Below are 22,243 nucleotides of genomic sequence, written 5' to 3' on the forward strand. Positions count from 1 at the left end.
CTAAACACTGTGTAAAACTAGCTAAACAAAAGTCATGGGAGGACTTTGGCAAGAATATAGAAAATAAATATCAAGAAGGTGGCAAAATATTCTGGAGGTTGTTGAAGAAGCTTAGGAATGGAGGAAAGAGTGCTGTAAAAGGAATTAGAGATGATAAAGGTGAAATGAAAACAGGAGAAAAAGATATCCTTGAAGTATGGAGTAATTACTTTGAAAAACTGCAAAATGAAACAAGCAGTGATGACAGCACAGTGATAAAAAACACTGACCAGGCATGCAGTCAGGAATACATATCCATACTTGAAGTAGAAAAAGCCATCAAATGCTTGAAATGTGGAAAGGCAGCAGGAGTAGATGATATTCGACCAGAAATGCTGAAGTATGGTGGTATAAGAGTCTTACAGTGGCTGCACTGCATAGTTCAGAAAGCCTGGACAGAGGGACAAATTCCCGATGATTGGAGTAGAGCTCTCATAGTACCCATATATAAAAAGGGAAATAAAACTGAATGTGAGAATTACAGAGGTATTTCCCTACTGAGTGTTCCTGGCAAGATCTATGCAAGTATACTTGAGAAACGGTTGAGAAGAACTGTGGAAGAAAAGCTTGGTGAAGAACAAGCTGGATTCAGGCCAAATAGAGGCTGTCAGGATCAGATCTTCACTTTACGACAAATAGTCGAGAAAGCATGGGAATATAACAAAGATCTATATTTAAGTTTTGTCGATTTGGAAAAGGCATATGACAAGGTGCCAAGAGAGAAGCTATTCAATACGCTGCAGTTATATGGTGTCAATGGGGCATTATATCAAGCAATACTTAGTCTTTATTTGAGTTGTGAGTCAGCAGTTAGAATTGAAGGAAGTACAGGAAGATGGTTTAATGTTAAATCTGGTGTGAGACAAGGATGTACATTATCTCCTCTGTTATTCATTATCTATATGGATCACATTATGAAGGAATGTGGTATTAAACCTGATATCAAAATTGGAGATGTTAATGTCAGCTCTTTGCTTTATGCGGATGATGTTATACTTCTAAATAAATCCGCTACAAGTCTGCAAGATTCTCTGACTAAATTGAATAGCTGTTGTAATAGATATGGTATGAAGGTCAGCAATAAAAAGACAAAGACAATGAAAATAGGCAGAATCATTGAAAATGTCAACTGTATTGTGAATGGAGAACCTGTGGAACAAGTAAAACATTTCAGCTACTTAGGCACAATTTTTACTGAAGATGGTAAACTAAATATAGAAATAGACAACAGAATCAGCAAAGCTGGTATCGTGGGAAGTCAATTGAATAAATTCATATGGAATAAGAAAGAAATTAGTCGGAACACTAAATTAGCTGTATACAAGACTGTGTTCAAACCAATTTTAACTTATGGATCTGAGAGCTGGGTCAGAAGTAAAACACTTGACCAAAGACTAGAGACCGCAGATATGAGAGTCCTGAGAAAGATTAGAGGCGTGAACAGATGGCATCAATGGCAATATCATATTAAAAATGAGGATATTAGGAAAGAACTTGACATTGTCAGCATCCAGGAATGCGTTAGCAGAGCTAATCTCAGATGGTATGGTCACTTAAATAGAATGGGAGAGGAAAGATTAGCAAAACAAGTGTTCTCTGCCAGGTTGGCAGGAAAACGACCCAGAGGAAGACCAAGATATAGGTGGATTGATACGGTACAAAGTGCCTTAGACGATAGAAATATAAGATCTGATAATGTTGGAGTCTTGACAAGTAACAGACTGATTTGGAGGAAAATTGTAGATAGGAAGTTAGTAATGATGTAATTTTTTCATGTAGTACTGTCATATCCTGTACACCCCTTGAGGGTACATGGCAGGAATTTGATGATGATGGATCCGTTTTTGATTACAATCTTCGATCCATGTAGAAAGACATCTCTCTCTAATTCAATGATCATAATACTTTGATTTCGGGTGCATGCATGATGAACTTGAAGCAACCTTATCTTTCTTTATGTATTCAGCAGTTTTGCTTAAAATTGCTCTTATAGTTGATTCACCCGGTTTTGTGTTCTTGTCCTGTCTTTGCTCTCGACTTGCCTTGTTCATTTTCTTTATTATTTCACGTTTTTCTTCCAATGAGATTACTTTTTGAATCATTTTCACACTTCCACATTTTTGCTCACCAATTCTTTTACTCATGATGAAAGATTGGGAAAATACTTCAAAATAAAAAAAGTAAGGAAAACAATTGCAATGGAGGCACGAGATATGATCATCAAAATGCTATGTAATTAGCAGACATTAATTAAGCGTTAAATTTGGAACATAGTGTAGATAGAAATAATGTAGTATTCCATTAAAAAGTAACTTTGTAAAATGTTTTAAATCAGTAGCTAAATTATTTCATCCTGGTGAGTGATTCTTTAAAATAGTTAGCAATAAAAAATGTATAGATAGAAAATTTTTAAAATTGGTAACATTTATTTTTAAGATGTATATAGGCGCACTAATTGAATTTTAGAGGCACACTAATCGAATTTAAGTATAGAAAAAAAATTACGGACTAATCGAAAATGCACTAATCGGGGGGTGCATTAATCGAGGGATTGCCGTACTCCAGATGATGACCTTAATATGAAGGTCGAAACGTCGAGAAAATTAAAATAGTTATTTATAACACAGTTGTAAAGCCCATAATTTCTAAAATGTATGTATGTTGTATGTTTTTCTTTCTCTCTCTCTCTCTCTCTCTCTCTCTTTTTTTTTTTTAAATAATGGATCTTGTGCATATTAGCTTAATTGATTTAAAGAATTGTAAATAGGAATGAAACTTTATTATACATATTTAGCGGTTTTTTTCCCTTGTAGTTGTTTTTTCATAAAACAATGGGTGCCAGAACTCATTCTTTGCTAGCACAAAATATTTAAAATTAAAATAATATGAAAAGAAAATTCAAAACTAAAAAAGTATCTACTGATAATTTTACTTCACAGTGTGATAATATTTTAGGAATAAGAATGAAAAATTAAGTATATAATGTGCAGTTTAATAAGCAAACATTTATGTACAGGTATATAAAAAATAAGTAAATAAAATAAATAAGTAAAAAAATAAATAAAAAATAAGTAAAATATATATAATAATTTTAAGAAAATTTTCTATATCAGATATAAGCAAGTTTTAAAGTTTTATATAGCAAATATTACAAACAATAGATGTAATTAAAATGCAGATTTCATTAAATAATTAAGCTTATTTGCATGGTAAACATGTAAAAAATTACTGAATATTACAAATTTCTAAATGTACCCTATCTGTATGCCACATTTCACTGTTAATAATAGTACCAGTATGCTCTACCACTGCATACCATCTCAAAAGAAGTACTGCACAGTATTTCAATGGAATTATTATTAATATTTTTATAATTATTTCTAATATGTTATTAAAAAAAAAACACTAAAAATTCTATCTAGTTCTCTAAACCATTATGAAATACACACAAAAACATTACAAAAAATTCTTAAAATTTGAATATTTAGGAAAACTTCAAATATTTCTTTTATTTTGACTAACTTGCACGATCATATTAAATAAATAATTTAGCATTTGTGTTTTAATATAATTTCAGTATCATCCTTAAAATTGATTTGCTGAAGAATCCATTTACAAAAAATAATCAACGTGAAGAATTTAAACATAAAATAACAAGTTACTTTATATATTTTTCTAGCAAAGAATTTTCTAGATGTCGCTATTGACTTAGAAATGACACTGATCTTACAAATACTGTTTCAGAATATATTGTTTTGCATGAAACAAACCACATCATATATTTCAGTTCATTATTATTATTATTTAATATGCTTTGAAACTTTAAAGAAAGTTAATTTTTAAGCGCTGTACTGTTATATTATATTGTATTAAATAAGCTTTCTGAATATTTTTTTTTCTCTGCCAGATTTCTTATGGAGCACACAAGGAATTTTTTGACAGTCAAGGGCTTCTTCAGAAATTGCCTATACCTCCACAAACAGTATTTGTTGATGCTGATGAAACAGAATTTTCTGTTGACAATCTTATGCCTTTCACTAGTTACCAAGTCAATATTACTGCTATTCCTTCAGATGAGACATTTCGGCCACCAGCTAAAATTACAGTGACTACAGCAATGGCTGGTATAGTACTTATGTGTTTTTTTTATAAAAACATAAGGAAAATATTTAAACTTTACATTTTTATTCTCATCTTTTGCATTGTTATTGCTTTCTGAATAAAAAAAAAAAATCTAAAAAAAAATATTTGTTCCTTAAAATACTTTGTTGTAATGTTTCACTTTAGCATATGGTTAGTGATAACCACAATGGTCAAGTTGACATTGCCATACCAGTTTAACTTTTATTATATATTGCATGAAATTTTCTAAATACATATAATATTTGCAGCTTAATGCTTGAATTTAAATCTCTCATTAAAAATCCCTTTACTTTAGTTTTGGTTTTTTCAGAAATGTATGAAACTTCAGAAAAATTCCTTATGTCCTTGTTAGCACATTGGCTTTAAAATAACAAATTGACTAACCCTGGAGAACCAAACCCTAGAAAAGTAAAAATCCTTTGTCTACTTATGAAGCACCATTACACACAATTTAGACAGCAATGAAACAGTAAAATTCAGAATTAACACTGGATAGTCGAACATGAATAAATTAAAGAAAGTATGGAACAATAACAAACTCTCAAAACATCTTGAAATCAAACTATTCAAAGCCATGATCATCTCTGCAGCAACATATGAAAGTGAGTCATGGTAACTCATTAAGAAGGAACTACTCAAAATATGTGCATTCAAGGAGAAGTGCCTAAGAAAAATAAACAAAATGCACTGGACTGAACATAAAACCACAGAACAAGTAAGACAGGATCTCAATGACCAGGACAACCTCACAGACGTTATTCTTCAGCAACAGCTCCAATGGTTCGGCTATTGCCAGAGAATGCCTCCCCACAGACTTCCAAACATCCAGCAAAATGGAAGAACAGGAAAACAGCATTCACCCAGAAGACTGAGGAAAAGTTGGCTCTTTCTTTTAAGAAAGAGGCAAATTCCCCAGCTTCATTACTTTGTTCGAGAAGACTAGAAATAGAACCATTTGGAGACAGATTGTACAAAGGGGACTCAACCCATCGCCAGATGGATGAGACGAAGAAGAAGAAGAATGTAGTTCAAGGTGCTGAATCCGAATCTGCAATCCAGAATACTCCATCATGCAATGAAAGTTTTTTTTTTTTTTAATATGGACATATTAATCTTCCCAAAATATGGTAAGCATTAATGTTTATGGATCTTATGTTACAATCGAGGCTAATGACTGGCACTCGTAAAGGATACCCAATCAAGTTAGGACTCTACACTTGTGTATATCGAGTTGCACTTTGTTTTATGTTGCCTTTTTGTGTGTTACAATTTTATGTTATACTCCATGAAGTGACTGAGAGGAAATGGTGGAAGCATTAAATGTTTTTAATCCTTTCTCATTGCTTCAAGCCATTAAATAAATTATGGAAAGCATCAAATATTACATTAAAAGTGAAAATAAATATTTATAAATGTATTGTGTGAGCAGTACTGCTATAAAGCTCTGAAACTTCGAAACTCACCAAGGCACAAAGCAATAAATTGGATATTTTCCAAAACAAATGTTTAACCACCTTACTGGCCATTAAAGATCAAATACACAACCTCAAAAGCTTCATATCCATCATAAATTTCAATGTAATGTCAATGGTATTACAATTGTAATATGCACTTCGCATCCATGGAAATGTGGACGTATATATATATGTCCTGGCCGGTAGCGTGGTTAAGAAGTATTTTAAAAATTTTCTGGCTAAATACAATCACTAATGAGAAACATTTAAAGAAAACTTTCTCCAAGTCAATAGATGAAGAGATTTGCCTAAGAAGATGGAAATGGACCGGTTATGTTCTATGAATGGGAATAAACAGAATTCATCAAGTAGCATTGAGTTGGGCACTAGAAGGGAGATGCTGTAGAGGTCACTCAAAATTAACTTGGAGAAGAAGAATGATGGAATCCGAAATGAATTGAGGCAAGCTGGGGTAGAAACAACAAGAGCAGTTGTGAGGGACAAGGGCAGATGTAAAACCAGTATTGCAGCCTCATGTGCCAGTAGGCATGGAAAGCATTGATGATGATGACTGCTGCCTTCACTCTATTAGGTCTCTAACATCTAAACACATGTATGTTAATGATATTGATCATGGTCCAGTATCCAGTTATTTGCTGATGACTCTAAATTGGGAGTTTGATAAGAGACATAACTGATGTACAAAATATTTGCAAGCTCATTTGAATAACTAAGTCTATGGACAGTTTATAGTATGGTGCAAAAAAAAAAAAAAAAAAACTATACTGAATAACTACAACAATATATGTTATGGAGTAAATGAGTTTATTAACAAATAAATATGTGTTTACACATGATGATGTGTATTTCCACAACTATCGGAGAAATCTTGGTTGATTAAAGCATTAATGATAGTAGATTATGTGCTCGAAATGGGAACCTTGTCTTTTAAGACATGTAGTGCATGCGAAGATTTTCTGTCCTCTTGGTGAACAAGGGTTGGGACATCTGCTGGACATATCTTGTAATTTTATCCCTTAGTTCATCAAGGTCTTAAGGCAGGGTCATGGTGGAATACCCATTCCTTCAGCATTCACCAAACGAAGGCATCAAGTGGTCAGGAGAACACGAAGGGTACAGGAATTCTGTTAACCTTGAAATGAGCCTCCCAGAGAAGTGTTCTGATAAATAGGCTCTAGAACCATGTGATTTGTGTTGGTTTGCTCTAGTCTGTTGGAATTCCTGGGCACAAAATGGAATGTTTTTTTCATAACACATCCTATGCAAATCCTGGGTGAACGGAGCCAACATATTCTCAATGTAGCCTTCGCTATACAAGGTCACAGTTACACCACCCTCTTCAATGAAGTAAGACCCAATTATGTAATGGCCAGAAACTGCACACTATGCAGTGAACTTTTCACTGTGAAGAGGTTTCTCTTGGACAAATTCAGGTTCCAAGAAACCTGTAGGTTCATCTGTTTATTTACATGACTGCTTAGATAAAAATGTGCTTTGTCTGAGAACCAGACATTATGGAGGAAGGACAGATCTTCATAGACATTGCCCACCACACATGCACAATATTTCCACTATGCAGCATAATCTGTTGCTTTTAAACACTGACCCTCCTGAATGATGTACAAAAAAGTACCCATCTCCTTAAGGATTCTCTGTAGTGACTGCCTCAATAGCCCAAGTTTAATCGCTGTTTGCCATTGACTGTGTTTTGGAGATTATAACACTTGCTCCAGCACATACCCCTCATTCTCATTTGTATTAACAGTTCATAGTCTCTCCAAATGCCCTTTGCATTCAGCAGAATACTCCAAGTACATCAACACTACCAATTAAGGCAATGATGACACTGTTGTCTAAGGACTCTTACAGAATGATGAATAAATTGCTTGGAAACATGTCGGAGGCTTGGTCCATTTGCTCTACCAACTCTGTATAAATGCGTTTTAATAATAAGCATATAAATAATAAACGTGTTTTCTTCCAATGTCAACCATTGCTACAGCTAATTGTAATGGCATAGACTCTACACATGCTCTTCTGTTAATGTGTGTGCAGACAAATGGCATATCTCATAGCATGTGTACTGAAAGTGGGTGTTGAAATTCGGTAGTTTTTTTTTTTGTTTTTTTTTTGCACCATACTGTATAATGAATATCTGTTCAGTGTTGTCAAATGCAATGTAATATATTTCAGATAGAAGACATTGAAGGCAGCATATTATAAAAATAAGAGTCTGCTGGAAATAGTCAATGAATCCAGAGACTTTGGGGTTGTACAGGACAGATAATTAAAGTGCCATCCCCTTAGATAACTTCACTGCTAAAGAGAAACTAACTTTTAGGAATGAGAATGTTTCCTTAGGTAAATATTTTTTTGCTTTACAAGACTACTTCTGGAGTGCTGTACACAAATATATTCATCTGAGGGGATGAGGATACAGTTGAAAACATCCAGTTACAGGCATCCAAAATAATAAGTGGCTCATATAACTTTGCATTAAAGACATGTGGTCTTAAAAGTTTGAGGAATAGATACACAAGGAAAGATTTGATCAGAAACATATAAGTTAGTATGTGCTACTAATAGCCATAATGGAAACTAGAATTTAAACATTGCTTAGGGAACATACATAACCCACCCAGTCAACAATGAACCTAACAGAGCCTTCCAAATAGCCTTCACATATATATGTGTTCTCAGTTGCAACCTAAACTGTGTTCATTTCCATCTCTAGTCTGCAAAACACTGGCCGAATTTTCCTCTAATTCCACCAATCATTCCGAACTTTCCTGAACCTTGAATGTTGATTTACTTCAGTCCAACTTTCATGATAGTGAACTTATCTTCCTAGATTTTAATGTTCACAACACTAACTGGATTATTCCTCCTCCAACTGCACAGACCAAGCAGGTAGAGATGCCGAGACATTTGCTGCCGCCACTGATCTTAGACAAATTGTTTGCATGCTTACCAGAATACCAGATAACTCCATCAACTCACCATACAACCAAGAACTCTTCCTCACTATTGATTCTTTCAAGTACACTGTAAATATTGTACGAGGGTGGTCTGAAAAGTTTTCGGCCTAACAATGAAAAAAACGAATTTATAATTTCAAAATTATTTTTATTTTTTAACATAATCTCTCTTAAGACTAATACATTTATTCCAGCGATGCTCCAGTGCCATTATCCCATCCTTGTAGTGGTTCTCAGTAAGATCTGCAAAATACTCCTCTACAGTTGCAATCACCTCTTGATTCAAAGAAAAACGCTGACCAGCGAGGAAGAGTTTTTAGTTTTGGAAAGAGATGAAATTCAGAGGGAGCAAAATCAGGGGAATAGAGTGGATGTTCCAACAATTCATAGTACAGATCCCTTAATTTTCCCATTGCTAGAAGAACACTTTTGTGAGCAGGTGCATTGTCCTGATGAAAGATGATTTTTTCCCTTCTGCAAACTGGGGCTTTTCTCACGAATTTTTTCGTCTAGTCTGGTTAAAAGATCGGAATAATATTCCTCGGAATAATATTATTGTTTTACCCTTTTGAAGATAATTAATAAACAAAATGCCTTTAGCATCCCAAAACACCAATGCCATGACCTTTCCTGCTGATGGAACCGACTTTTTCTTCTTTGGCACTGAACAATCGGCTTCTATCCACTGTTTTGACTGCTGTTTGGATTCTGGTGTAATGGTGAATCCAAGTCTCATCCATAGTAATAAATCAATGCACAAAATCAGTTTTATTCTTGTTAAAACACTCCAAGCACTGTTCAGAGATTTTCATGCGAGTGCGTTTTTGATTTGCTGTGAGCAAGTGCGACACCCATCTTGCACAATGCTTTTTCATTTGCAATTCTTCATGCAAAATATATCCTACACATTCTTTTGAAATGCCTATAGTCTCGACAATTTCACGCACTTTGACTCGCCGGTCATCAAATACCATATCGTGCACTTGATCAATGATTTCTGGTGTTGTTACGCTTTTTGGATGTTCTTTATGTGGATTATCTTCAAGGCTGGTACGGCCATATTTAAACACGGTAGATTGTTGAAAATGAAGGAGAAGAATGCCCATAAACTTTTATGAACTTCAAATGAATTTCTTTTGCCATTAAACCTTCTTTTACAAAGAATTTTATAACCACACGATAGTCAACTTTATCCATTTCAAGGGATACAGACAACATTTTTGCTTCAGACAGCTGTATAAAACAAACTACTTGATGGAATGACTTGCAATTTCACGTGGATGCTTATGACAGATGTACCAATTTAGAAAAAAAATATCTTGCCGATAGTTTTGCCATCTATGGTCGAGGCCGAAAACTTTTCAGACCACCCTCGTATGTCCTTTAGTGTTGATCTCTTCTTCCATGAAGCAGAACTTACACAACTACTCTCAGTTGTCTGGCATTATAAGAATACTGAGTGGTATGATCTTCATAACTACTGTTTATCGTTCCCTTGGTTGAATTATTGTTTTTTGCCTTTTGCAATGAACATATGCACTGAATGTATCACAGAAGTAATTCTTACTGCTGTGGAAACATACAAATTCCCATCCCTTATCTAAGCATTTGTTCTCCAAAAGATCTCAGACTGTACAAGAGAAGAAGCAGGCAGATCATAACCAGCTTTTATTGCAATCTCTATCTTCCTTTACAGCTTATACCAAAGCCAGAAATAGCTGCAAGAAAACTATCACCATATCCAAAACTGAATTCAAAAGAGCCAGAAGCATGAAATTTACATCATGTCTAAATAGGAGTCACACCTTCTGGTCCCCCTGCAAAAGCAATTGACCATAACTTCTGGTTAGCCAAAGGGATACTATTTCAACTATCCAGAGCATGTAGGATGCAGATTTGAATCCAGAGTGGCATAGATAATTGTAAAATGTGTAGGCCGTAGTGAATTTTATTGTTTTATATGAAGCAAACATCTTTTCTTATAACAGACCTGAAGTGGCTTGAATAAAGTTCCATATTTGGTTTCTAAATTAGGATTCTTGGATTATCTGGCCCTTAACACACCTATAGTATTCAACGCTTCTATTGGTTTCTACTATTTCATAGAAGAGAATAAAATGAAATTTACAAAAAAATAAATAAAATACTATTAGGGCTATGAATTCATTGTATCTAAGACAGTGCCCCACTTGAAAAAAAGTATTTTCTGAATTTGCTGTTTCCTTTTAATTTTAGAATTTGTGATATTTATATAACTGAATTATAACAGATAAATTTCTACAATTAGCTCCTAAACCAATGGTAAAACCTGATTCTTTTGGAGTTAAAAATGGATGGGAAATAACAGTGATTTTGCCTAAAGCATCAGAAGAATATGGACCTATTAGTCACTATTATCTTGTTGTTGTGCCATCAGAAGAAGCAAAAGTTGATCCAGATCATTATACTATCGATGAGGTATGCTCATTAAACTTAAAATTTGTGATTTCATTATTATTATTATTATTATTTATGGCATCTCCACTTGTCCAGAGACTTATCGTGGTAGACTCAAATCAACCATCATACACCCAAATCCTATCATACCTCTCCTTGAATCCATTCACTGTCAGAGAATTCGCAACCAATTCTGGCAATCCATTCTACTAACTCATCACTCTCCATGCAAAAAATCTGTTCTGCACACCCCTACTAACCATATTATTAAAACACTTAAGGAATAGAACAACGTAGTTAAGAATATAAATTAAATTAAACTTTAATAAATATTCTTATACAACTTCTACGGATGTCCTTAGTTCTCTGACTATTTGTCATATATTGAAAAATTTCACTTGCATCAATTTTATAAAACCCCTTTAATATCTTAAAAGTTTCTATCGTGTCCCCTCTTTTCTGCCTATCAGCTAAACCTTTTAACCCACAAATCTTCAAACTATCCTTGTAGGAGTATTCCACAGACCTGTCACCATCTCTTGGTCACTCGTCTCTGAATCTTTTCAACCATCTCCTGGTCCCCAAGAAACCCAAGTGACCAAATCTATGCACAGTAGTAAAGATGTGGCCAAATCATTGCTTTATAAAGAGGGATAATAACTTCCTTATCTTTATCTTTCCTTATTTTTATTATTTTGCAAAACAGTTTTAATACACTTTAAATAAATTTGAATATCATGCAAATTATCATCATCATCATCAAATTCCTGCCATGTACCCTCAAGGGTGTACAGGCTATGATAGTACTACATGAAAAAAATTACATCATTATTAATTTCCTATCTACAATTTTCCTCCAAATCAGTCTGTTACTTGTCAACACTCCAACATTATCAGATCTTATATTTCTATCGTCTAAAGCACTATGTACTGTATCAATCCACCTATATCTTGGTCTTCCTCTGGGTCGTTTTGCTGCCAACCTGGCAGAGAACACTTGTTTTGCTAATCTTTCCTCGCTCATTCTGTTTAAGTGACCATACCACCTGAGATTAGCTCTGCTAATGCATTCCTGGAAATAATAATAATAAAAATTATTATTATTATTTGTATATTCATTTAACAGCATTCACAGTCAAAGAGTAACAAGAAACATGAAACGTCATAATGAAATCTTTGGCAAACGAATCCAATTTGGAACTTATCCAAAGGCCTAGGAATTGACTAGATATCATCATAAAATGTAAGATTTCCCTAAAAGCATCTCTGTTATTATTAAATTATAATGATAATAATGAGAGCAGCAAACAAAACACTAATAATAAATTATTATTGTTTTGCTTACCACGCTCATCATTATCACAGGACCACTATTGAATCATGGGAATCACTGTGGGAAGTGTACTGTAGGTATCACAAAGTTGATCATACATACCACACCTTTAAATTGTTTTCTATTTGTATGCTCACAAACCTCCAAAGCAGTATGTTCCATTCACTTCCTTGTTATGAAAAAAAAAAAAAAAAACTGCCTTTGTTGTGCTTACCACTCTCTCTTGTGAAACTTACATGGATGGTCCTTGTCTTTCTTTTAGTAGGCCTTTTCATACCCATAACCTTCTAAGCACTCTTGGATTTCCTAACCATTATTCTAGGATAAGGTGGTTAGCCCTTTGCCTATAGCACATATTTCGTTTGTAAATTGCTTGTGCTTCCATTGTGAATGTGCCTGTTTTGTGGGACCAAAAAACTCGTTTCTGGAGAAAAACCTCTGTGTGAAACTGGCTAACTCGCATTCAATTGAAAAGTTCTGAAAAAGGATTTTTACATCCTAGACAACATTTGATCTCAGTCTAATCTTTAGAGGTACCTGTATCATAATTAAAATTAATAACTTAACACATATAAAACCAACAGTAATAAACTTTAATGAATTAAAGGTACAAATATTTCGTACTGAAAGTAACGGTACATCATCAGTGTAGAACAAACAGTTAAAGGAATGGAATACAAAGTATAGAACAGTCAGTGAATTACCAATTAAAATTCTTATCTTATGCAACCATCAATGAAATAGTTTTTAGGAATTCTTCTTCAACCTTTTGGTTCTGTCCACTGCTGGACGAAGGTCTCCCCCATGATTTTCCAGACCACTCGGTTTTCTGCCTCTCCCATCCATCTCACTCCTGCAGTTTGTTCCAGTTCATCTCTCCACCTTCTTCTCGGTCTTCCTCTTTGTCTTGCTCCATCCATTGGTCTCCACTCTGTTGTTTTTCTAGTCCATCTCCCGTCACTGCATCTAGCAATATGGCCCGCCCATCTCCACTTAACCTGTTTAATGTATTTTACAATATCCATGACACCTGTTTGAGATCTTATCCAAGTATTTGTCTTCCTATCTCTTAATGTTATTTTTAGCATACTTCTCTCCATGCGATGTTGTGTTCTCAGCTTTTTGTTTAGAGCTTCTGTTAAAGTCCATGTTTCTCATCCATATGTTAGGACAGGAAATATGCACTGATCGAAAGCTTTCCTTTTTAGACTCATAGGGATGTCACTTCTAAATATGTCTCTCATTTTCCCATAAGCCACCCATCCAAGGTGAATTCTTCATTCAATCTCTTTTCTTTGGCAATCCTCAAAGGATTACAATTGGCTCAAATATACATATGAAGTAACTTGTTCTATTTCTTTTCAACTTTGACAGTTCTATGGATTATGTATTTATTCATCATTATGGTAGGCTTCGTTTAGCTGATTTAGCCTTTCTTCGAGATCTTCAAGATTATCTTCTATTAGGACAATATCATCTGGAAATTTCAGATGATGCAGCCTTTCTCCATTTATGTTTATTCCTTTTGTTTCCCAATCAAGGCTTCTAAAGACTTCCTCTAGTGCAACTGTAAATAATTTGGGAGATATGATGTGCCTTGCCGGATGCCTTTTTGTATTGGGAACTTTTCACTGTTTTTATATAATTTAATTACAGAAGTTGCATTATTGTAAATATATTTTAGTGTTTCAATATATATGATTTCTCAGTTCCCTGGGTTTCAAGTGCTTTTAGTGTTGTAGATGTTTTAACTGAATCAAATGCTTTTTCATAGTGTATATAGGCCAGACATAAGGGTTTATTGTATTCAATTGATTTTTCAATGAGCTGTCTTAATGTGTGAATATGGTCCAAAGTATTGTAATTCTTTCTAAATCCAGCTTGTTCACAGGATTGCATTCCCTCTAGTTTAGATTTTATTCTATGATTTATAATTTTTGTGAAGACTTTATATATAGTGGGGAGTAGGCTTATAAGTCTGTAGTTTTTAATTTCTTCGTTATTGCCCTTTTTAAAAATTAATATTAGAAGTGAATTGTTCCAAATTTTGGAATTTTTCTCTGTTTTAGGCATTTATTGAAGAGTTTACTCAACTGTTTGATGACAGGGCTTCCTCCCAGTTTTAAGAAGTCTGCCATAATTCCATCTTCTCCTGGGGCCTTTCCATTCTTCATTTCCCACAGTGCCATTTCCACTTCACCTTGTAAGATCTTAGGGGCATCGTGTTCTTCCTCACTCGAGTTATCTATAGATAATTCTTGGATGTCTCAGTCTTTGTCTTCATAGAGTCCAGTATAAAATTCCTGAATTCTTTTGATTATTGCATCTCTATTTTTTATAAGTTCACCATTTTTTCCTCAGCAGCTATTTCCTTTGTTCCAACTGATAATGTTCATCTTAGAACCTTTATATTATTGTTTTCTATTGTTTCTTTAATTCTCCTAGTATTATATGATCTAATTTCATGTTTCATATACGTATAGTATAGTTTTACGTTATAGTTTTACAAATTTCCGCATATTCTATTTTATTGATGTCATTCAGATCTCTTTTCATATCTCTTCTTTTCTTCATCAGATCTAAGGTTTCCTGTCTTAGTTTTATCTCTCTTTGGTGCCTTTTTGCACCTCCTATTTCTAATGCACAATTCAAGATAAATTTTGTTAAGATTTGATTAGCATCATCGATGTTAGTAGCTGTGTTTAACTTTTTTAGTTCATTTTTGAGTGATTCTCTATAACAGTTTTTATTGTGGTAGAGGTTTTGTAGATTCACTAAATTGGACTTTTTTCTTATGAGCTTATTTCATTTCTATTTTTTGTTGATCCATACTTTTGCCCTTACTAGTCTGTGGTCACGTCCTGTATTAAATCTATTAAGCACTTCGGTATTATTTATTATATATCTTCTGTTGGAGAGGATGAAGTCTATTTCATTGTAAGTTTGTCCATTTGGGCTTCTCCAAGTCCATTTTCGGCTGATTTTCTTCTTGAAAAAGCTGTTCATAATAAACAGGTCATTTTCTTCTGCAAATTCAATGAGTCTTGCTCCTCTTTCATTCCTCTGTCCAAATCCAAATTTACCGATGGAGTTCAGATAGTCATCTCTGCTTCCAATCTTGGCATTAAAGTCACCCATTATAATTATGTAGAATTCTTAAGAATTATTTAATGTGGATTCCAATGTTTCATAGAAATCTTCTATCTCTTCATCTGGATGGTCCGTAGTTGGGGTGTATATTTGTATAATTTTCAGTTGGTATCTTTTATTTATGAAGAGATTTAGTTCAGCTATTCTTGATGTTATTTTATTAACAAACAGGACATTGTCCTTGATTGTTTTATTTATTAGGAATCCTACGCCACCAGTTGAGTCTCTGTCACATTCACAGTGGTAGAGTAGATGTCCATCTTTTAATCGCATGAGAGTTTCTTCTTTCCTTCTTATCTCTGAAAGGTCCACAACATCCCATTTTATGTGATCCAATTCCTTTATCAGTTCTTCCAATCTATCATTATCCTGTAGAGATCTGCAGTTATATGTTCCTACTAATATCCTTCTTTCATTGTGCACTGTAGGTGGACTCATTGTAGCTAGTGGAGACTGTAGCATATTTTTCAAGATAGACCCTCTGCCTAAGTCCAGGACGCGTCCCTTTTTACGCTGGGCGATGGACGAGCCAGTATGTTATTTTCCTACTTTATTCATCATTTGCATTTTCCTAATGGGGAGGTATTTGGCCTTACAGCACCACGCTGGCCAGATGGGTTGGTGCCTCTTTTAAAAATTATTTAATAATATTTTATTAATAGTAATTTTCTGGTACGTGGCAACAGTTTTAATTGGTAATCCACCGCCTGTTCTGTACTTTGTATTCCATTCCTTTAACTGTTTGTTCTACACTGATGATGTACTGTTACTTTCAGTATGAAATATTTCTACCTTTAATTCATTAAAGTTTATTACTGTTAGTTTTATACGTGTTAAGTTATTAACACGTTCGCTGCCAACTACGAGTATACTCCTAGTTGGTATATGAGTCTCACAAGCCAACTACGAATATATTCGTATGTCGATTACTGCTGGCAATGAGATTACTCGTACTGACCTTGAAGAAGTGAAAGTGCTTGGTGTGCATTGCATAGCAGTGAGCGTGTGTATACTTGTAGTTGGTATATGAGCCTCACAAGCCAACTACGAATATACTCGTATGTCGATTACCGCCAGCTGCAAGATTACTCGTACTGACCTTGAAGAAGTGAAAGTGCTTGGCATGCTGTAACAAACTGTGCCCGAGGAGCGTGGCAGCGAACATGTTAATTTGATCTCAGGTTTATCCAACCACTGGTCATCATCAAAACTGACTGAGCTATGGACTATCCAACTTTTCTTTTACCCTTCAGAAAATAACTCTCTCTAGTGCCTATTCACTAAACTCCTCTGAGTACTTCTATGTGCCAGTCCTCCTACTGCCTACCAAACTCTATAATCTGTCATTACACTGATTTTCTAAATTCCTTATATTATCTTCATTATCTATGATACTTTTGTATTCTTTATAAAGTTTTCTTTCAGAATCCAAGAAACTAGATTTCCAGAAAGTAATCCGGATATGGTCTAAATATATATCTTTACACAATGGATCCTCCATATCCTCATCTCCATTATCCAATGTTATTTATACCACTACAATATTCTGAGTGATCATCACAGCCTTTGCAGTGCATCCCATGAAATTTGACTCCCAGTTGACATCATTCCAGGATCTCCTGTCTTCCCCAATATAGTCCCACCAGTAGAAATATGCAAGCTTCCAGTTTTTAATCCTAATGTCTTTAAAAACTTACACTTAGTTTCATTAAAGCAACATCCCCTTAACAGTCTCTTCAAATCTGCCTGAAGAGCCACGACATCAGCACCATTTCTAATAAACTTCCATAGCTTCACATTATCTTCATACAATTGTGTTTCCCTTGAAATCCATTTACTATATCATCAAGATCAAGAATGGACCAGAATGGTATCCTTTGGTTGAAAAGACATGGAATCTCATCTAGGACCTGAAGAGCCTTTATCAGGCTGTTCAGTCGAAGGTAAGGTAACCAGTCTCATATAGAGGTGGCAGGTTTTATATCCTGCAAACTAGCCAGAAGAACAGATGAAATCAATAGATGTAATACACTTGCATTGTAGTGTTGCTTGAACCATAATCCAAAACAACCTAACAACCGTTAAGGGACCCAGTAGTGAACCCTGAACCAGTACTTCTTGCACATATATGCTTGATATCAATAAATATTGGCTGGATACTAGATAGCCAATTGAATTCACTAGCTCATTATCTTTTTTTTTTTCAACTTAAATATCAACTTTTCTTGCAGCTGCCTATCAAAATCCAGAAATATCACAAATGTATTTCTCTCATTGACTACTCTCATTATCTCATTATACAGTGTGACTAGATTATTAAATCAAAAATACTATATATGGGATTGTCGGAATGGGGAGGGTCCGTTCTGGCAATCCCTTTGCAAGTTGAAAAGGTTGGAAGTCAGTATGTGAATGATAAGGATATCTTAACAGTAAACATGCCTGAATGCAAAAATGATAAAAAATATGCAAGCTTCCAGTTTTTAATCCCAATGTCTTTAAAACCTTACACCTAGTTTCATTAAAGGAACATTATTATTATTATTGCCCGACACCTCCAGGGAGTCCTAAGACTCATCGAGGGAGGGCACCTGCTCCACATATCTGTCTCCGTCATCATCTACACCAGCGCCATCTACTGCCTACCACCACCACTAGTATTTTCACAGACAATCACAAACATCCATGCCCATGGTGGGATTCGAACCCACAGGCTTTTGGTAGAGAGCGGATATACTAATCACGCGGCTGACCAGGCCGGCAACATCCCCTTAACAGTCTCTTCAAATCTGCCTGAAGAGACAGATTTGCCTTTTAATACAATGAGTGAAATTCAGTGTACAATTTGTACACTGAATTATAACAAAATTACTCTTATGTATTTTTATGTTATATATTGAACGATTCATTGGAGGAGATAGGGAAGGCTAGGTCATCAAAAACAAATTCTTCAAATTCAGTAATTGCAACAGCATTCTAAGAATGTTTTACCAGATTCATAACTTGTGGAAGGTTTAGGCCCATCTTCAAGAAAGGGAACAAAGTAACAGCAAGAGTAGCCTTCTTTAAAAATTTGTACATTATGTCCAACTTAGTCTGCACAGTTTTTCCTTTCTTTTCTGCATAAATTTCTCTGTAGCATGCATCATTCTATCTACGTTGCTAAATCTCTCCATGGTAGGACCCATTTCCTCAAACAACTGAACTGCCTTATTTACAGAAGCAAATACCTTTACCAATTTTTTCACTATGATCTTTTTTTGGGGGGGGAGGGACACAACTTCTTCTTCTTTCTGCTTTTTTTTCCCATATTCCTTCCAAAAGTTTCTGAGGATTTTGTCACTCTCAGTAATATAACAGTTTAAGCCAAAGTATGTTTTTAAGTAATATGTCTTAATAAGTAGTAATAGTAATGTAATAACATTGGTTGCAGGTTCCATACTAACCATCATTCACACGATGAATACTAAACACTTCTCTTTTAATTTATTCACTGACACAGTGCTCATGACCACCTGTAGTAAATACATTCCATTCATTCACCATTCCCTACATAATAAATCTAGTCCTCGTGTCTTTTCTAATCCACTCTTCCACAGCTTCCAGAGGTTACCCGCCTGTTCTCTCCCTTCATGTCATGTATTGAAAAATTTCTTCTGTATCACTCTTTAAAATCCCTTTAGTAATTAATGTATTTATCATGTATCTATCCACATTTTCATCTGTCAACCAAACTTTTAACTCATGAACCATTCACCATCTTGGTCACTCACTTCTGCATCCGTTCCACCTTCCTCATTTGCAGGAAACCTAGTTGACCAAATCTTTGTCATATATATGGCATATCAAAACTTATGAAGAGGGAAATAACTTCCTTATCCCTACTGGTCAGTGTTCTTTAACATCCAGCTGATCCTTTAAGCTATTTTGCTTACTCTTTTTGCAATATGTCTCCTGAATTTCAACTCACTAGCCTTATCAATTTTTTGCAGTATGGTTCTGTCTGTGTAATACATAGCTTGTGTCACACTGCTAGTTTATTTAGATCATCCTGCAGATCTCTACATTTTATCATCAGCAGCAAACAGCTGGACTCACCCCCCCCCACAAATCATTTTATGATTATCAATGTACAAATTGAATAGTATTGGCCAAAGTACAGAGCCCAGTGGCACACTACTTGCCACTTTTCTTCTCCTTGATGCAACTTCACCATATATACTCTTTGATTTCTGCCCATCAGTAACCCTCTTACTCATGTCACTAGCTTTATATCCATTCCTGTTTGTTCTATTTTACAGAATAGTGTTTCTTTGAGTCTCCTGTCAAAGAACGCTTTTGCAAAGTCAGGTAATATCATGGTGTGGCTATTTCTCTTATTCATTTAAAAAAATGAGTAATTTACAAACTCTTTACGAAAACCTTTTACAAATTGTGCTTTCCCATAGAATATTGTATTCTTGTCCACACTTTTCACAGAAATTTTGCAATCTGTGAATATAAAACCAATTAACCATTAGTAAACATAAACAAAACATTTTTAGAACATCTAAATCAAATGGACAATAGCAATAGTTTTACATCCCTGTTATATCAGTAATCTGAATGATATGTCCTTGCAAAATGATCACTCAGTAATTCTTACTGAGTGATCTTTGCAAGGTGTAAACACTATTATGTAAACTTGAACTGAGTTGAACCTAAGAGAGTGAATGTTTTCTCACCTTTCTTTACATTGGTTAACAGAAAAAAATGCCTATTGAATGGAAATAGTATAGAATATATTCTCACATAAAACCTAAGGTTAGTTGAAATTTCTTTTCTAGTTAGTATAATAGCACTGTTCTGATTATTGTTTAGAAATTTAAATTTTAAGGAAAGTTATGAAAAACATACAATCAACTCTTGCATTAAGTCTGGTCTCATAATCCCTAGAATCTAAGATATAATAATGGAGTTATATCTTTTCCGCCTTTGATAATTTGGCGCACTATTTATGATTACATCAATTGACAAATTATTTTTAAATTTCTTAGTAGTTATAGTGTTTTTTGCTTGAAAATTTAATAACTTATAAAGGTAAGACCAATGAATGAAACATTTTAATTTTATTTTTCAGTTAACGGCAACACCACCTGACCAAACAGGACCTTACATAGCTGCAAAATTTCAACACAGATCTATGCCAGAAACTTTTCCCTTGGGTGATGGAAAAATGTATCATGGTTTTTTGAACAAGAGATTACAGCATGGTCAGCACTATAATATTTTTGTGAGAGCAGTAGTGGATACTCCTCAAAAGGTTATTCATTAGTTTTTAAAACATGAACTCTTGGATAATTAATATTTTTATATATTTGTTTTTATATTTATATGCATATATTTATATTTTTACTTTATGCTTTTTATTTTTTATAAATAATTCCAAATAATCTAAAAGAAGATTTAAATTCTCTTCATGAAATCTGAAACAAGTACATGTACCTGTTTGATGGGAATGAGATGACAATTTCATATAAATAAGTGTTAGATTTTAAACTTTGGGATAAGGGCTATCAAGATAATGTTTGACAGGAGATGTAGTTAAGAAACTCATGGCAAAGGTAGTAAAGACCACTCATATGATTACTGTAATGGTAAAAAGAATATGTAGAGATTTTGTATAGAACCTTGAACAAACTGCATCTGGACTACAGTACATAGATCTAATCACCTGAATTTTAAATTCAGGAAACTTTAGAAAGGGCACAAAGGCAAATAACAAAGATAATTGGGACTTTAGGATATCAGCTCTGATAATGCATTGAGCAAATATATTATTATTATTATTATTATTATTATTTTTATTCAGGCCTCCATGAAGTCAAAAGAGATATCGTGGGAGGTCCTTCATAAGAAACACAAAGTCTATCAAGACTCATCGAGGGGAGGTCCCCACTAAGAAACACAAAGTCTATCATACCACTCCTTGAACTCATTGACCATTCTCGCTCTCACCACTCCATCAGGCAATGCATTCCACGGTTCAACCACCCTCCATGCAAAGAAACCACTCCTCACTCTCTTGCTCACAGTTTTCTTTTGTAACTTCCAGGGATGGCCTCTTGTCATCACTCCTTCCCGCTGTTCAACCAAGCGAAAGAACACCCCAGTGTCAACCCTGTAACCACCTCTCAACAGTTTAAAAGTCTCAATCATATCACCTCTCCTTCTTCTATCCAAACTCTGCAGTCCACACTCCCTCAGCCGATCCTCATAACTATCAATGTACAGTCCCGACGCCATCTTTGTTATCCACCTTTGTACCCTTTCCACAGTTAATTTATCCCCTTCAAATCCTGGGGACCAAATCTGAGAACAATAGTCCAAGTGTGGTCTGATCAGGGTCTTATACAACAGAATGATAACTGTTTTATCTCTGCAGGTCAGTGTCCTTCTCATTATTGCAGCAGTCCTCTGTGTTACCTTCACCACCTTTGCAATATGTCCCCTAAATTTCAGGTTTCTATCAATCATCAATCCCAGATCTCTTGTCCCCCCCTACTTCCTTCAGTATAACTCCTCCCATAGAGTATGCAGTGTCCCATCAATGTTTCCCAAACCTCAAGACCTCACATTTTGCTGCATTAAACTGATGCCCAATTCATTTGCCCATCTATCTAGCTTATTCAAATCCTCTTGCAGGGCTG

The 22,243-nt window shown here is 34.7% G+C and overlaps 1 protein-coding gene across 4 annotated transcripts in view; it reads left to right on the forward strand.

Moving 5' to 3' along the window:
• Positions 1-22,243, forward strand: part of LOC150092284 (tyrosine-protein phosphatase Lar-like) — a 1,042,795-nt gene that overhangs the window by 828,606 nt on the left and 191,946 nt on the right. For all 4 annotated transcript variants that reach the window (XM_090415047.1, XM_090415048.1, XM_090415049.1 and 1 more), the window contains exons 21-23: positions 3,947-4,163; positions 10,923-11,092; positions 20,674-20,856. In XM_090415047.1, the coding sequence (XP_090271173.1) occupies positions 3,947-4,163; positions 10,923-11,092; positions 20,674-20,856 (570 nt within the window). The remainder of the gene's footprint in view (positions 1-3,946; positions 4,164-10,922; positions 11,093-20,673; positions 20,857-22,243) is intronic.

The sequence above is a fragment of the Typopeltis vanoorti genome, chromosome 26 (assembly GCF_054136105.1).
Source record: "Typopeltis vanoorti isolate ZY-2024b chromosome 26, IOZ_Tvanoo_1.0, whole genome shotgun sequence".
Classification (NCBI taxonomy): domain Eukaryota; kingdom Metazoa; phylum Arthropoda; class Arachnida; order Uropygi; family Thelyphonidae; genus Typopeltis; species Typopeltis vanoorti.